A 14,255-nucleotide genomic window follows, 5' to 3' on the forward strand; every position below is an offset into this window, starting at 1 on the left:
TCAAATGTTAATACTTTGTGTGCTTATTTTGAACAACTCATTTTACAAAATAACTGAAAGAATGAATTAACAATTGATTAATTTGGAAATCACTTTTCAAACTGGTTTGATTTACAATACTCATGTTTAAAAGTGGGGCGGTGCGGTGGCATAGTGGGTAGGACTGTCGCCTCACAGCAAAAAGGTCGCTGGTTTAAGCCTTAGCTGGGTCAGTTTTTGTGTGTGGAGTTGGCATGTTCTCCCCGTGTTCACGTGGGTTTCCTCTGGGTGCTCCGGTTTCCGCCATAGTACAAAGACATGCACTATAGGGTAATTGGGTAAGCTAAATTGTCCGTATAGTGTATGTGTATGAATGAGAGTGTCTGGGTGTTTCCCAGTGATAGGTTGCAGCTGGAAATGCATCCGCTGTGCAAAACACATGCTGGATAAGTTGGCGGTTCATTCCGCTGTGGCGACCCCTGATTAATAAAGGGACTAAGCCGATAAGAAAATGAATGAATGAATGTTTAAAAGTGGATTTATGTAATACACTAAATAATACATTAATAAGGGGTGTGACAACACGATTCCTCCAAGAGATTGGGCTCATGAGAACGAGACGAGATTTTTACACATTTTTTACGAAATTTTCACTAATTCAATTATTCACCTAAAAAAAAACCTAAATGCAAAAAAAATATTTATGTGCTTTTTTTAAATCAACTTGTAATTTATGTTATTTTACTTCTATTTTAATAAATTCTATGCAGTAAAGGACATGTAAACACTGGAAAATATTTAGCTAATAGCCTATGTGAATGGAAAATTGTCTTTATATATATATATAATTTTAAATATTAGCAAAATATTTGCAAATATATGAATAGAAAATTGATTTTTATTCAACTGAAAAAGAAATCTCAAACTGCAAAACGATGTAGGTGCTTAAAAAAAATGGTAATGAATGGTATTTTATTTCTATTTTAATTAATTCTATGCAGCAAAGGACATACAAACACTGCTTAACTTGCAAACACTGCTAAACTCTACTGACTGTCTTCTCCCCTGTTATTATTCATTCATTCATTTTCTTTTCGGCTTAGTCCCTTACATGTTTTATGCAGCGGATGCCCTTCCAGACATACACACTCACTCACACTCATACACTACAGACAATTTAGCCTTCCCAATTCACCTGTGCCGCTTGTCTTTGGACTGTGGTGGAAACCGGAGCACCCGGAGGAAACCCACGCGAACGCAGGGAGAACATGCAAACTCCACACAGAAAGGCCAACTGACCCAGCCGAGGCTCGAACCAGCGACCTTTTTGCTGTGAGGCGACAACACTACCTACTGCGCCACTGCGTCGCCCCCCCTCCTTTTACTTGTCTAAAATACATTTAATTTATGTTGAGAATAAATGCACATTTTAAGACATCTAAAAGTGTAGTTAATACAGTAAAACAATGGAACATTTCTGACTATTCAATTCATGTTAAATGCAAGTCTTATTAAATGTAACGAAATGGAAAAATCAAAAGTGCATCTTTTTACTTGCTAATTCCTTTATATTTTCCCATTTTTGACCAAGACATCTATGAAAGATTCCTTTCAAAAAATTCCTTATTTACTTTTAAACTTATTAAATTTAACTTGTTGTGTGTACTTAATCATTTGAATTGCGAATTTGAATTACAAATTTGATTTGAAAATTCAGTTAAAACTCTTTTTTTTATTTATAGATAGTAATATTTATTATAAAGGGGGGCACGGTGGTGCAATGAGTAGCGTTTTTACCTCACAGCAAGAAGGTTGCTTGTTCGAGCCTCGGTTGGGTCAGTTGGCATTACTGTGTGGAGTTTACAGGTCCTCCCCATTTCCTCCGGGTGCTCCGGTTTCCCCCACATGTCCAAAGACATGCGGCTATAGGTGAATTGGGTAAACTAAATAGTCCGTAGTGTATGTGTGTGAATGAGAGTGTATGGGTGTTTCCCAGTGATGGGTTGCAGCTGGAAGGGCATCCGCTGTGTAAAAAATATGCTTCATAAGTTGGCGGTTCATTCCGCTGTGGCGACTCCTGATTAATAAAGAGCCGAAAAGAAAATGAATGAATGAATGATTAATTTATTATAAATTTGGTACAATTATCACTATTAATAAATTATCAACTATGACTTTTAACTCAATAAACTACTAATTTGGCTGAGTTGTTGTGTGAACATAATTTGACTTACTGACCTGATTTATGTTCAGTTAACACTATTTATTTAATAGATACAGCTATATTTATTCCAAATTTGCTACAATTATCACTATTAACAACCATTATGACCTTTAGCTCAGTAAACTCCTCATTTTGAGCGTATTAATAGATTTTATTCGAATATAGTTTAGGTATTGGATAGGATTAGGGATGTAGAATAAGATCAGGAAGAACATGTACTCTATGAGTACAAACAAACAGCCAATATCTTAATAAGAGTCAGGTTATAAGCTACTCATTTGCTAATCTTGATTTGTTTAGTGCTGTTTGCAAACACATCTCGTTTATACTGAAGATTAATCTGCTGTCATATTATACCACAAATCCAAAATTCCGAGCACACACACAAACTGAAAGTTTTTTTGCAGACGTCTTTTCAAAGTCCTAAGATAGCCCAAGCATATAAACGGCCACCAGTGGTGAACTTTCACGCTCATATGGTCACCTGTCCTCCAAAATAAAATGTCATTGCAAAGGCGACAGCTTCAAAGAGCCAGACCAGACTTTTTTTTTTAGTATGATGCAAGGCAGGCTAAGAGTACTTGTGTCCTGCAGTCCAACTACAGTAACATCCTTGGACATTTCCAGCTACTTTTACATCCTTGAGTTTTTCTTTAAATGCTACGTTTTAGTCTGTGTAATTCAATTTGCTGCACCATTTCTCTGTATTTTGATTTCCCAGTTCTGATCCTCCAGTGGGGGGGATGTGTTCTTCAAACTTGTACATGTGCTTTGACCACGGTCACATGCAAATTTTTTCAAACGCTAATAATTGAAGAGTCAAGGCTATCAATCTTACCCTCGTGTGTTGCATCCCCGGGTTGTTTATAAGGGTTGAACTTGGGCTTGGGAGCCACGACAGGAGCAAACTTTTTCGGAGCCTGCTGCTGGGATATAGAAATGCTGGTTGTACCCATGGGTAAACTGGTCTCCATCCGTGCACTCACATGACCTTGCTGGTCACCATCATTATGTCCACCCCACATGTTTCTGGAGTTGAGAAATCTGAAAAAAAAACGAAACAATAACAAAGCCAGTTTATTATACTGCGCTGAGACGAACAGGTCCCATTGCATCCGGAATATCCACAATGTGTGAGGAATTGTAGTGGTGTCTGAATTCCAGAGTTACATTCCTGCCATAAAAATACAGTTGTTTTTATGCATGACAGAGACGAGGAGTGGATTGTGGGTTCTTTTCATCAGGGACTAAATCCCCTTGTGCATTGGAGCCTTCTCCCGCTCTTTGTTCTTAGCACTGGACTTTGCAAAGGCAAACTGTGCATTTCAAACTCCCAAGAGTCTGTCAGATCTGATTATTACATCAGAAAATCTGGCTATGTAAAGTTCACTCAAAAAAAAAAAAAAAAAAAAAAAAAAAGTAAATTCTGTCACAACAAATAAATGCTGATCAAATGAATGAATGCTATATAATGAAATTTAGAAGTTTAAGAAAACTAAATTATTACTTTTTTATATAAATTATTCAGTTTTATCAAGTAAATCCTATGGTTTAAGATTTTTTTTGCTTGTGATTTTGTGAAATCAACCCTCACAAACTTGCCTAGAAGACTTAATAATTAAGTTTCAGATCAATGTGAGGCCATTTGATTATGGCAAAAATCACAATTATTTTGGTCAATGTTGTAATCATGATTATTTAACATGATTCTGAGTGTGCCACACTAGACAACTTAAATATGAAAGAAGAAAAAAATGAATGACCATGATTATGTTTTGTTGTGCTGGCTCAGCAAAATCCATGTAAAGTTATAAATAGAACTACTGTTTAGAACTACTGAAAGATTTAGTCAAATTAAACCAAGTTTCGTTTTTGTTTACATTTTTTTATTTATATTTTTTGCCACAAACTTCATAAAAAACCCATCTGCCAACATTTTAATTCATTCATTCATTTTCCTTCGGCTTAGTCTCTATTGCAGAGATCTATTCCAGCATGCATTTTACGTAGCGGATGTAGCTACAACCTAGTATTGGGAAACACCAATACACTGCAAAAATGCTTTTCTTACTTAGATTTTTTGTCTCGTTTCTAGTCCAAATATCTAAAAAATCCTAAAATTCCTAAAAAAGAATTTTCTAGGCAGGCAAAACAGATTGTCTTGTTTTAAGAAATAATATGCCAATATTCAGTCAGTTTTTCTTTAAAACAAGCGAAATAATCTGCCAGTGGGGTAAACAAATGAATCTTGTTCTTTATATTGACATAAGATTATTTTGTTTACCCCATTGGCAGATTATTTTGCTTGTTTTAAGGAAAAACTCACTTCAAGTTGGCATATTATTTCTTAAAACAAGACAATATGTTTTGCTTGTCTAGAAAATTCTTCTTGATTTAAGAATTTCTAGATATTTGGACTAGAAACAAGATAAAAAATCTACAGTTAGTAAGGAAAACTTTTTGTAGTGTACACACTCATTTACACACACACACTCATACACTACGGCCAACTTAGTTTATTTAATTCACCTATACTGCATGTCTTTGGACTGTGGGGGAAACCGGAGCACCCGGAGAAACACACGCAAACACAGGGGGAACATGCAAACTCCACACAGAAATGCCAACTGACCCAGCCAGGGCTCGAACCAGCAACCTTCTAGCTGTGAGGCAACAGTGCTAACCACTGAGTCACCATGCCACCCCCTTAATACATTTTATTTAAGACAATCTCATTTCAGAACTGTTCTCCAGTGAAGCAAATTCTAATTTTGCAATAAATCAATATGTAACATTAAGTAAAATTGCTGGTTAACAAACAGTAAAACAGCTGAACTCTGCCCAATAAAATAATGTTAAATAATACTGGACAAGAAAAACAACAATAACAAAAACTATAAGTATTGTTGATTTAACTTATTTAGTTGTACTGGCAATTTTTTACAGCATATAAATGGTTTATTTACCACAGCAGAGTTCTAGGGTCACACATATTCGTGACAAACAAATCCTCGAGTCCTCAAACAAATGGAAGATTGTTAAACTGTGATTAAAAGAAAAAGCAAAGAACTATTGCAATAGAATAAAATGAAACAAACTATGCTTTTATATTTCTATGTAAGTGTCAAGTATTCAGAAATGAATAATCAAATGTCAAATAAAGCAGTACTCTTCACTGTAAGAATTGCTTTACTTTCTCAATAATTGTTTCACTTCAATAACTGTATTTTAAATATCGTTCGAGGCCGAAACTGAAACTGTTTTTGGATTAACTGCTTAGCCCTAGTTCAATGTAAATTTTGCTCAGTTCCTTACCCAATTCTGATGTGTTGATAGTTGTGTTCACACTTGTTCATTCTTCAAGAATGTTTGCTCCAGACTAAAAATTCCAAGCTAGAACTGATGCCATCAGTGTGTTTTGTAAGCACACCATTCAGACCTGTTTCGTCAACTGGATTTAATAAATGGCCGTGCTCTGAAAATTATGTATGATTCCATTTTCATGAATATACCGAAGAGAGTTAAGAGTTAATAGTTTCACTTCAACTTAAATTTTTAATCAGTTTCCTGGACATATCTGGACATTTGCTTAGCATTCCCATTGTAATATATATTTTGAAGAGTTAAAGGGATAGTTCACCCCAGAAGGAAAATTCTGTCATCATCTACTCACCTTTGACTTGTTCCAAATTGGTTTGAGTTTTTTTTTTTTGTCCTGTTGAAAAAAGTCCACAAAATAATATATTTTGAAGAATGTTGGAAACCTGTAACTACTGACTTCTATATTATTTGTTTTTCCTACTATAAAAGTGAATAGTTACAGGTTTCCAACATTCTTCAAAATATCTTCTTTTGTGTTCAACCGGACATAAAAAAAAACTCAAAATGTTTTAGAGTAAATGATGACAGAAATGTATTTTTTTGGGGGTGGGGGCTATTTATTTAATAAATTACAAAATAGGATTGTTTGTTAGTTTGTTATTTTAGTTTGTGTGTTTGTTTCCCTTTTAAAGGTGAATATTTTCAGATATCCCCAGAAGCATTGGCAGGCATCAAAACCAAAGGTGCTAATAATTCCTCGAGTTCTCTAGAACGTGCCAAGGTGACAAACAAGAGGCTGTAATTTGATATAATCCCATAATTCTCACAAGACACTTGCCTTTCCATAGTTGGAAGCAAATAACCACCAGTTGCTACCCTTATATCAAGTTAAATAAAAACATAATACATCACCAAAGCTATGTGTGATGTAGAACGGGGAGTTGTGTCATATCTATCAAAGCTGCCAAGGAGCATGACAGCAGTTCAGCTTTCACTGACGTGGTGAAAGCTGTCGTACCAGCAACATTAACAACCTGACAATATTGATGACTTCTAATGCATTTATTGACAGCTCCAGGAGCACACGAGCTAACTGCTGCACCACAGCCAGAGTTATGAGTGTGTTCAACTTGTCTCTGAGACAGACATATTTACATAGTCAGTGTTGTTTACCAGTTTGGGCATTTAGCTGCAGGGTCGCTGCTGTCTATTTTGACTCTAAAAATTCCATGAACTTTTTCAACTACTTCCCAACTTATGGGTTTATTTGTGTTATTTACAAACGCAGGAGAATATGTTGAAGCACGCTAATTGAAAGATTCATAGTAAAAGTGACTGTATGGTTTCAACCCATATACGGCCTGTTATTGGCTACATTCAAGTGGCGATAATAAATTGCGCAATAAATAAAATTGTTTGCTATATTTGTTGAAAACGTAACAGCATTTGACACCAGTGTTGAGGTGCAAATGACCAAACCTCTGCCATGCGGTGATCAAAATAGCGTTGGACATTACACAGTTCGACATTAGCCTGTAATGCAAACTATCTGCAAAGTATAGTGTAATGAGATAACTAGCGGGTTGAGGTTAACTGAAATGATTCTTATGAACATGGTAAATCAAATGGCTGGCTGAATTAAAATCCTCATGATGCTCAAGTTTTCCTCTGGTAAACCCCCGCGGGACATTAAACAAAATGATGATAAATATATACACACACCGGCCACTTTATTAGGTACACCTATCCAACTGTTCGTTAACGCTACTTTTTAATCAGCCAATCACATGGCAGCTAATTGCATTTGGTCAGGACGATCTACTGCAGTTCAAACCGAGCATCAGAAAGGGGAAGAAAGGTGATTTAACTGACTTTGAACGTGGCATGGTGGTTGGTGCCAGATGGGCAGGTCTGAGTATTTCAGAAACTGCTGATCTACTAGGATTTTCACGCACAACCATTTAGGGTTTACAGAGAATGGTCCAATGAGTAGCAGTTCTGTGGGCGCAAATGCCTTGTTGATGACAGAGGTCAGAAGAGAATGGCCAGACTGACTAGATATGATAGGAAGGCAACAGTAACTCAAATAACCACTCATTATAACTGAGGTTTGCAGAAAAGCATCTCTGAACGCACAACACGTCTAACCTTGAGGCAGATGGGCTACAGCAGCAGAAGCCCACACCAAGTTCCACTCCTGTCAGCTATGTCTACTATTTGTAATCGAATACATCAGCCTCGGGTTTGCTGTAACTTTCATTATTGCAGACATTAGCACATCCTATTCTATGAATAAATTGACACTCCTGAATGTATTATATTTGTGTGCACAATCATTATGAGCGGATAAGCAAGTGATATGTGTTTTGAAAGATTCTGCGCAGTATTCACAGTTTTCTATGTGAAGGTAACAACTTAACTTATGTGCAAAATTTAACAAGTTTAGGTCTTTTTTTTCCTCTGTAATAAATATTTTGTGCATCAGAGCATTAAGAAAACACAAACAAACGCTATCATGTGATCATGTGGTCAGACTATGATATAAGTGATGTTTGGGATTGCGATTGTGAGACCGATGTGTAAGATATTTAGACAAATTCCCTTCACAAATGAAGTGCATTAGTGTTTGATGTGAATTTTAGCCTTAGCTTGACATGTTTTTTTCTAATGCTATATCCCATCATGTGTATTAAAACAGACAGACGGAGGGCTGCCTCTGCCACCAAACACTGGTGGAGCTGACTGACCTACCGTGGGTATCAAAACTTGGCATCGTCACTGGCCTACTTTAAAAAAACAAAAAAAAAAAACACTATTGGTTGAGTTAGGGAAGGGTTCAGGTCACTGATTCGCTAGGTGATCTGTACAACAAGCCCCACTTCTTGTGGATGTGTACAAGAAAGACGCTTATTTGAAATGTACAACACAATTCACCCCAAGTAACGTATTTGAAATGTTTTAAAATATAGACACCGCCCTCTAGTGGATTTGTAATCTGAAATGTACAGTGAAACGTATTTGAAGGAAGGTATTTTAGATTTTGCAAAAACTTAGACTGAAGCACATATTTCCAATGAGCCTGGGCTGGAAAAAGTAATTACCAGAAGAAAGCAGACTACAGCAATCATTGAATTTTGTTTCTTTTTCTGCCTCGAGATCTGAGTAGCACTCAAACACATAATGGCTAACACAACATTTACCATCTTGAGCATCAAAACAAACATACAGTTTTTTTTTTTATTACTCAGCTCATGAACAATGTTTTTTCCACATATTATATTAATAGGGGATTATGTGATTTCAGATGCAGCAATGTTGTGAAGAATGGAGAAGGGTATGGATGTTGGCCAGTCACACCACTGAACATTGACTTTTTTTCTGCTTGGGTTAATAGCTCTTATGCTCTAATTCAGTTGTTTCCAAAGTGGGGGTCGGGACACTCCAAGGGGTCATGGGACTATGAGGCGAGGTCGCTTAGCGATTTCCAAATATCAAATTCACTTTATTAAACTATTAGAATGACCATATTTATCCACAACCTACTGAAGAAAAAATAGTAGTTAATAGTTACATTTAAAAAAACAACATGCAAATAAAAAGCCATCAGACCTTCCATTTTTCTTGGCGACCCCTGGAGTGATTATGTTATATTAAAAATACAGCACATTGATTTTATGGCACCGGGTTAAACTTTCTGACACCTTTACGGCACTCATGTACATTAAAAATAAATACAGGCCACATCTGAAGATGGAGGATGGTCTCTGAGCATTTTTCAAAATTAAATGATGAATAGACTTGGGGCTATTGGTTTGTGTGTCTGTTCTGTTGTGTGCAAGATTTATATATTTATAACCACCTCAGAGGATATTGGGGGTCACGAGTTGCTGGCATTGTTATTTTGGGGGTCGCGGGTTGAAAAGTTTGGGAACGCCTGCTCTAATTGATAGTTTATCACAAATAACGCAAAAATAAGTTTATAAATAAAAAAAAATTAAAAATAAAAAATAAAAAATCTTTTCTTTTTTTTATTATTGTTACTTATAATTCCAGGATGGTAAAAAAATTATGCATGCTAAAAGTATTATTTTTTACAGTATCCCAGATAGTCTTACAGACCTTTTTAATTATGCTTCCAAGTAAAAAAAGAGAGAAAAAATAAAGAGAAAAAAAAACAAATAATAAAAGAGGAAAGAAAGGAAAGAGAAGGAAAACAAGAAGAAAGCATCTCTCACAGGCTGAACTCTGTAATAGCTGTTGTTTTACCATCACAGATGCACTGAAATCGAATGAAATGCTATTTGAACTATTTCAACACAGCATCTTCTTTTTTTTTTTACTGTTGGTCTTTTTTTGTGGGTGCCATTGCTGCTGTTTGTAGCTGAATCTGTGTATGCCGTTTGGCTGCTTCTTGACTGATGTAGGCTTTACGTTTTTCCCTTAGAGACGAGCCCAAAGAGCCCACGCACAATCATGCTCTAACATCGTCTAGCCGCACCACACGGCAGAACTTCTTTACCGAGCTTCTCCATTGATCCTGCGGAACCACAACCCTCAATTTCCCATCTTTCTGCTCACATTCAAACCCACCTACAGTAGGAAAAAAAAGAGAACAGTGCAAGGACAGAGGATATCATCAAACAGTAATGCTTCCAACACACCTGAACTCTTTGGCAAAGGTTGAAAAGAACAGTTTCACAGCGGAGACCAGGGCATAAGGAAACAATACTGCCCAACACTTGAGGTCTGTCGGACTTTCTGACCCTTGCTGCAGACTCTATTGTAATGCCTGGATAGTGTTTGTGAGAAGAATAAAGCACAGCTTAACCTCAACCCCGACCTCTCCAGTGAGAAGGAAAACAGTGAGCCGGGGGATCAATGCGGATCAAAGAGACTACAGTCCGATGGAGACATGGGATGTCAATGGGAACAGGTACAAAGAGACCTTCCTCTCTAGCGCTTTTTTTTTCCAAATGCAACAATAAAATGCATGTCAATGAGCCAGGTATTTTTCCTGGAGCTGGTGACATGCAGAGAGGAACCGGAGACAAAGTTGGAGAATTTTTGCAAAGCAATAATAATAATAATAAAAGTTCCAAAAGTACATGATACTATAGTGACATATCAGACACTATAGAGCAGAGATGCCCAAACTAGGGCCCACGGGCCAAAGTTGGCTTATGCTAACCTTTGATTTAGCTTATTATCCCATTTGAGAGAGAGAGAAAGATGGGGTGGTTGGAGCAAATATCTTTGGCATCTTTGTAATTTCAAGTCATGGTTATTATAGTTAACAAAAATGAATGAAAAAATGAAAACTAAAATTTAAAAAATTGTGTTAACTGAAATAAAAATAAAAGCAAGAGCTAACTGACACTGTATTGTGTATATACAAACAACGGCTGGACATGACAGCAGCACGGTGATAACATTAAATACAGCCCGAGCAGACACTTAAGCTGCAAAACGGATGAGGCTTTTATACTTGCCGCATTCGCCGTTGTGATATTATTTAAAACGACAGGGGGTGGCCAAAAAAAACCTCACCGGATAAACAGAGAAGTAGAAAGATTTTTAAACTAGTTATTTTTTCTGTTATTATAAATTATTTGAATGGTTATAAGGATTTTTATAACCATTCAAGATTTTAAAAATCAAACTTTGATGCAGCACTTGCTTTTGTTCATATCTCGGACAGTTTTACCTATTAAAGTTTATTAAAATATTAATGACAACAGAACACGGGTTGCTCTACAAATATATATTTTTTATCATGGCGAGAATAAAAGCCAAAAAAAAGTACACTTACTAAAAAATACAGATGTTTTTTTAGATTTAGAACCCTCCACAATTCACACATTACTGACTGGCTAGTTTCTGTCCTCTCCTAAAAAGGAGAAAAGGGCAATAATGGTCCAACATTCCTGACCATTATCACCAATAAAGCCTAGAAAAGTTTATTGTAAACCGATAAATATTCCAAATATTCCTTCCCAGGTATCAAATAAATTAGTTGTTCCTTAATTATAGTTTTGTAACTTGTAAATTGTTTTAAATTCAAAATTGTAACATATACATCAGTGTAAAACCTATGAATAGTGGAAAAACATATTCTGTAATTGTGTACCTGGGTCACCACTTTCGCCATGACCATATGGCTTTAACAAACTTATTTCTCAGGTTTTTCCCAACTTTTTAACAAAAATTTTCGTCCTTTCCCACGGCTGTTGGAACTTCTAGCCAAGAATTATTAGTCATCTGGTTATCTCTATAATTACGGATCATAAGGATGTCTGTACAGGCGTACCTGTTTCAGACAAAATCTCTTCAAAGTTTTTCATATTAAACTCAAATCAAATGCGGCGCCGCGCGCACTGTTTGCTCGAGTCTCAAAAAAAAAACCATGTGCTCCACCGGCCGAAATCATGCAGAGAGCAATGCACAAGATATGGGCGAGCAAATCAAGGTAAAGGCAGGTGCAGCTAAGTTTATTCAGAGCTGTACTCCATTCTGTTATTAATGGGATTGGTTGGGTTTTTACTGTAATAAGTTAATTAATTATACATATATATGTATATTATACGTGGGCATTGATAATTTTTTTTTTATCTAGATTAATCTCAAAATTAATCTAGATTAATCTAGATTAAAATGGTTCATTTGAATACTGCCGAAGACATTCAGAATATGTGTGCTACCCAAATAATAAATCTTTGAGAACAGGTTTCTCGAGCCAGGTGGCGCATTAGACCAGGGGCTCATCTCCTATTTCCAAAATGCATCACAAACTGCTTGAGAAACTGTTCTACGATGATAATTGGTGATGAAAATAAATGATGTTCAATAAGATGTACTTGTGTTTACTAACTGTTTATTCAGTTAAACATGAATGTTGAACTGTAGGCCTACATAAGCTCCAAACAGCGATTTCATACTTGCTTTTGATGTACGTACATACAGAAAATGCTGCTTCTCAATGCCAAGTTCACAGAGCCCTGACGGTGTGTAAAACATTGAGTATGTTTACATGGGCAACAATACTTTAATACGATTTTAATATGATTAAAACAATACTCTGATTAAGAGTCTACCATGTAAACAGCGATTTTTGATTACTTTAATGCGACTAAAGTCATAACTGAACTAAACAGAAATGAAATTAAGACACGTGGAGTATGCATATATTAGTGGCATTACTGAAGTAAACACTGCAATCAAACTATTACCGTCATGTAGGACTTTTCGCAATATTGGCCTCCTAACCATCCCCATATCATAACTGGCTTCATCACTCTGTCTCCTCTCCACTAATCGGCTTCTGTCGCGTCATCCAGGTGGATGCTGCACACTGGAGGTGGATGAGAAGATTCCCCCCAATGTGTAAAGTGCTTGAAGCGTCCAGAAAAGCACTATAAATTTAAGGAATTATTATTATTATGTAAAAACTACAAGCTTTGGATGTTAATATCTTTCAAATAACAATACTAACACCAAACTTAAGTATTTTGAAATCATTTGTTACACCACTGGTGCGGTTTCTGTAGCTTTTTGTAAGAGTGTAAGGTTTGTTCCTATCTGATAATAAATGAAATAAAATAAAATACATGGAAGAACAAGTATAATAATAATAATACAAGTACCTTAATAAAAAATAAGTCTACTGTTGGTGTGATTGGTTATCACATCATTATGGACAAATATTGCAGTATCAAAAGAGCCACTCGATGACTAATCAGATAATGAAGACCATGTGTTTATAGACATGAGGTTGAGTTTCTGCCACCTTTCCCACTGCCAGACTTCACAGTGACGCTTATAAATACTCAACTGGCCGGTAAGCATGTGTATGTGTGTCTATGTGTGCATGTAAAAAGAATCTGTAAACAACATTATATGCAAGGGCTTTCCTAATGGTGATCAGAACATGGAGTTCACACAGTATGACATTCCAGATAGAATCTGATTGTATCTACTCCATCTCTTGGCACGTTTTTTCCTTAGAAGCCATCTTAATGGCCTGTGACAATTTGTCAGTCTTTGCTGCATTGTCAAGCAGTGACATGGCAGGTCATGTGTTGCAACAGACACTGAGCTCTGGCCCTGATCTGAAGGTTCAAGTGACACGTAAACAACACTACAGACACTTGAGAATAAACAAGATACCACAGTGTACTCTGACATGACAAGAAGTCACAGTTCCCCTGTATCTCAAGAGGACAGATGATGGAATGAGGACTCTTACACAGACAACCCTTTAAAAAAAGACAACCCCCTTATGAACTTAAAATAAAATAAAGTAAAATTTGCATCTGAAGCAGAGCTATAAGGTCAAAATATATACACTTTCGAACACACGAATGAACAAATGAATGCAAACAAGCAACAATTAAATCAACAAAGAACAAAAGCAAGTAAGCAAAAAAGAAAAAAGAAACAAGATGAACGAAGGAAGGAAGGAAGGAAGGAAGGAAGGAAGGGAGAATGAGAAGGATAGAGAGATGGATGGATGGATGAATTAATGAATGAATGAGGGAGGATGGATGGATGGATGAATGGACGGAAGGGATGGGTGGATGAATGAAGGATGGATGGATGGATGGAGGGATGGATGGATGGATGGATTGATGGATGAGAAGGATGGATGAATGGATGAAAAAGATGGATGGATGGATTAAAAGAATGGGAGGGAGGGAGGGAGGGAGGGAGAGACGGAGGATGGTAGGATGAATGG

General features: G+C 36.5%; 1 protein-coding gene across 3 annotated transcripts in view; it reads right to left on the bottom strand.

The window, feature by feature from the left end:
* lpp (LIM domain containing preferred translocation partner in lipoma) overlaps window positions 1–14,255 on the bottom strand; it is a 402,581-nt gene that overhangs the window by 273,463 nt on the left and 114,863 nt on the right. For all 3 annotated transcript variants that reach the window (XM_056459922.1, XM_056459923.1, XM_056459924.1), the window contains exon 3: window positions 3,042–3,247. In XM_056459922.1, coding sequence (XP_056315897.1) covers window positions 3,042–3,228 — 187 coding nt within the window. In that variant the 5' untranslated portion in view covers window positions 3,229–3,247. The remainder of the gene's footprint in view (window positions 1–3,041; window positions 3,248–14,255) is intronic.

The sequence above is a fragment of the Danio aesculapii genome, chromosome 6, assembly GCF_903798145.1.
Source record: "Danio aesculapii chromosome 6, fDanAes4.1, whole genome shotgun sequence".
In the NCBI taxonomy this organism is placed as follows: domain Eukaryota; kingdom Metazoa; phylum Chordata; class Actinopteri; order Cypriniformes; family Danionidae; genus Danio; species Danio aesculapii.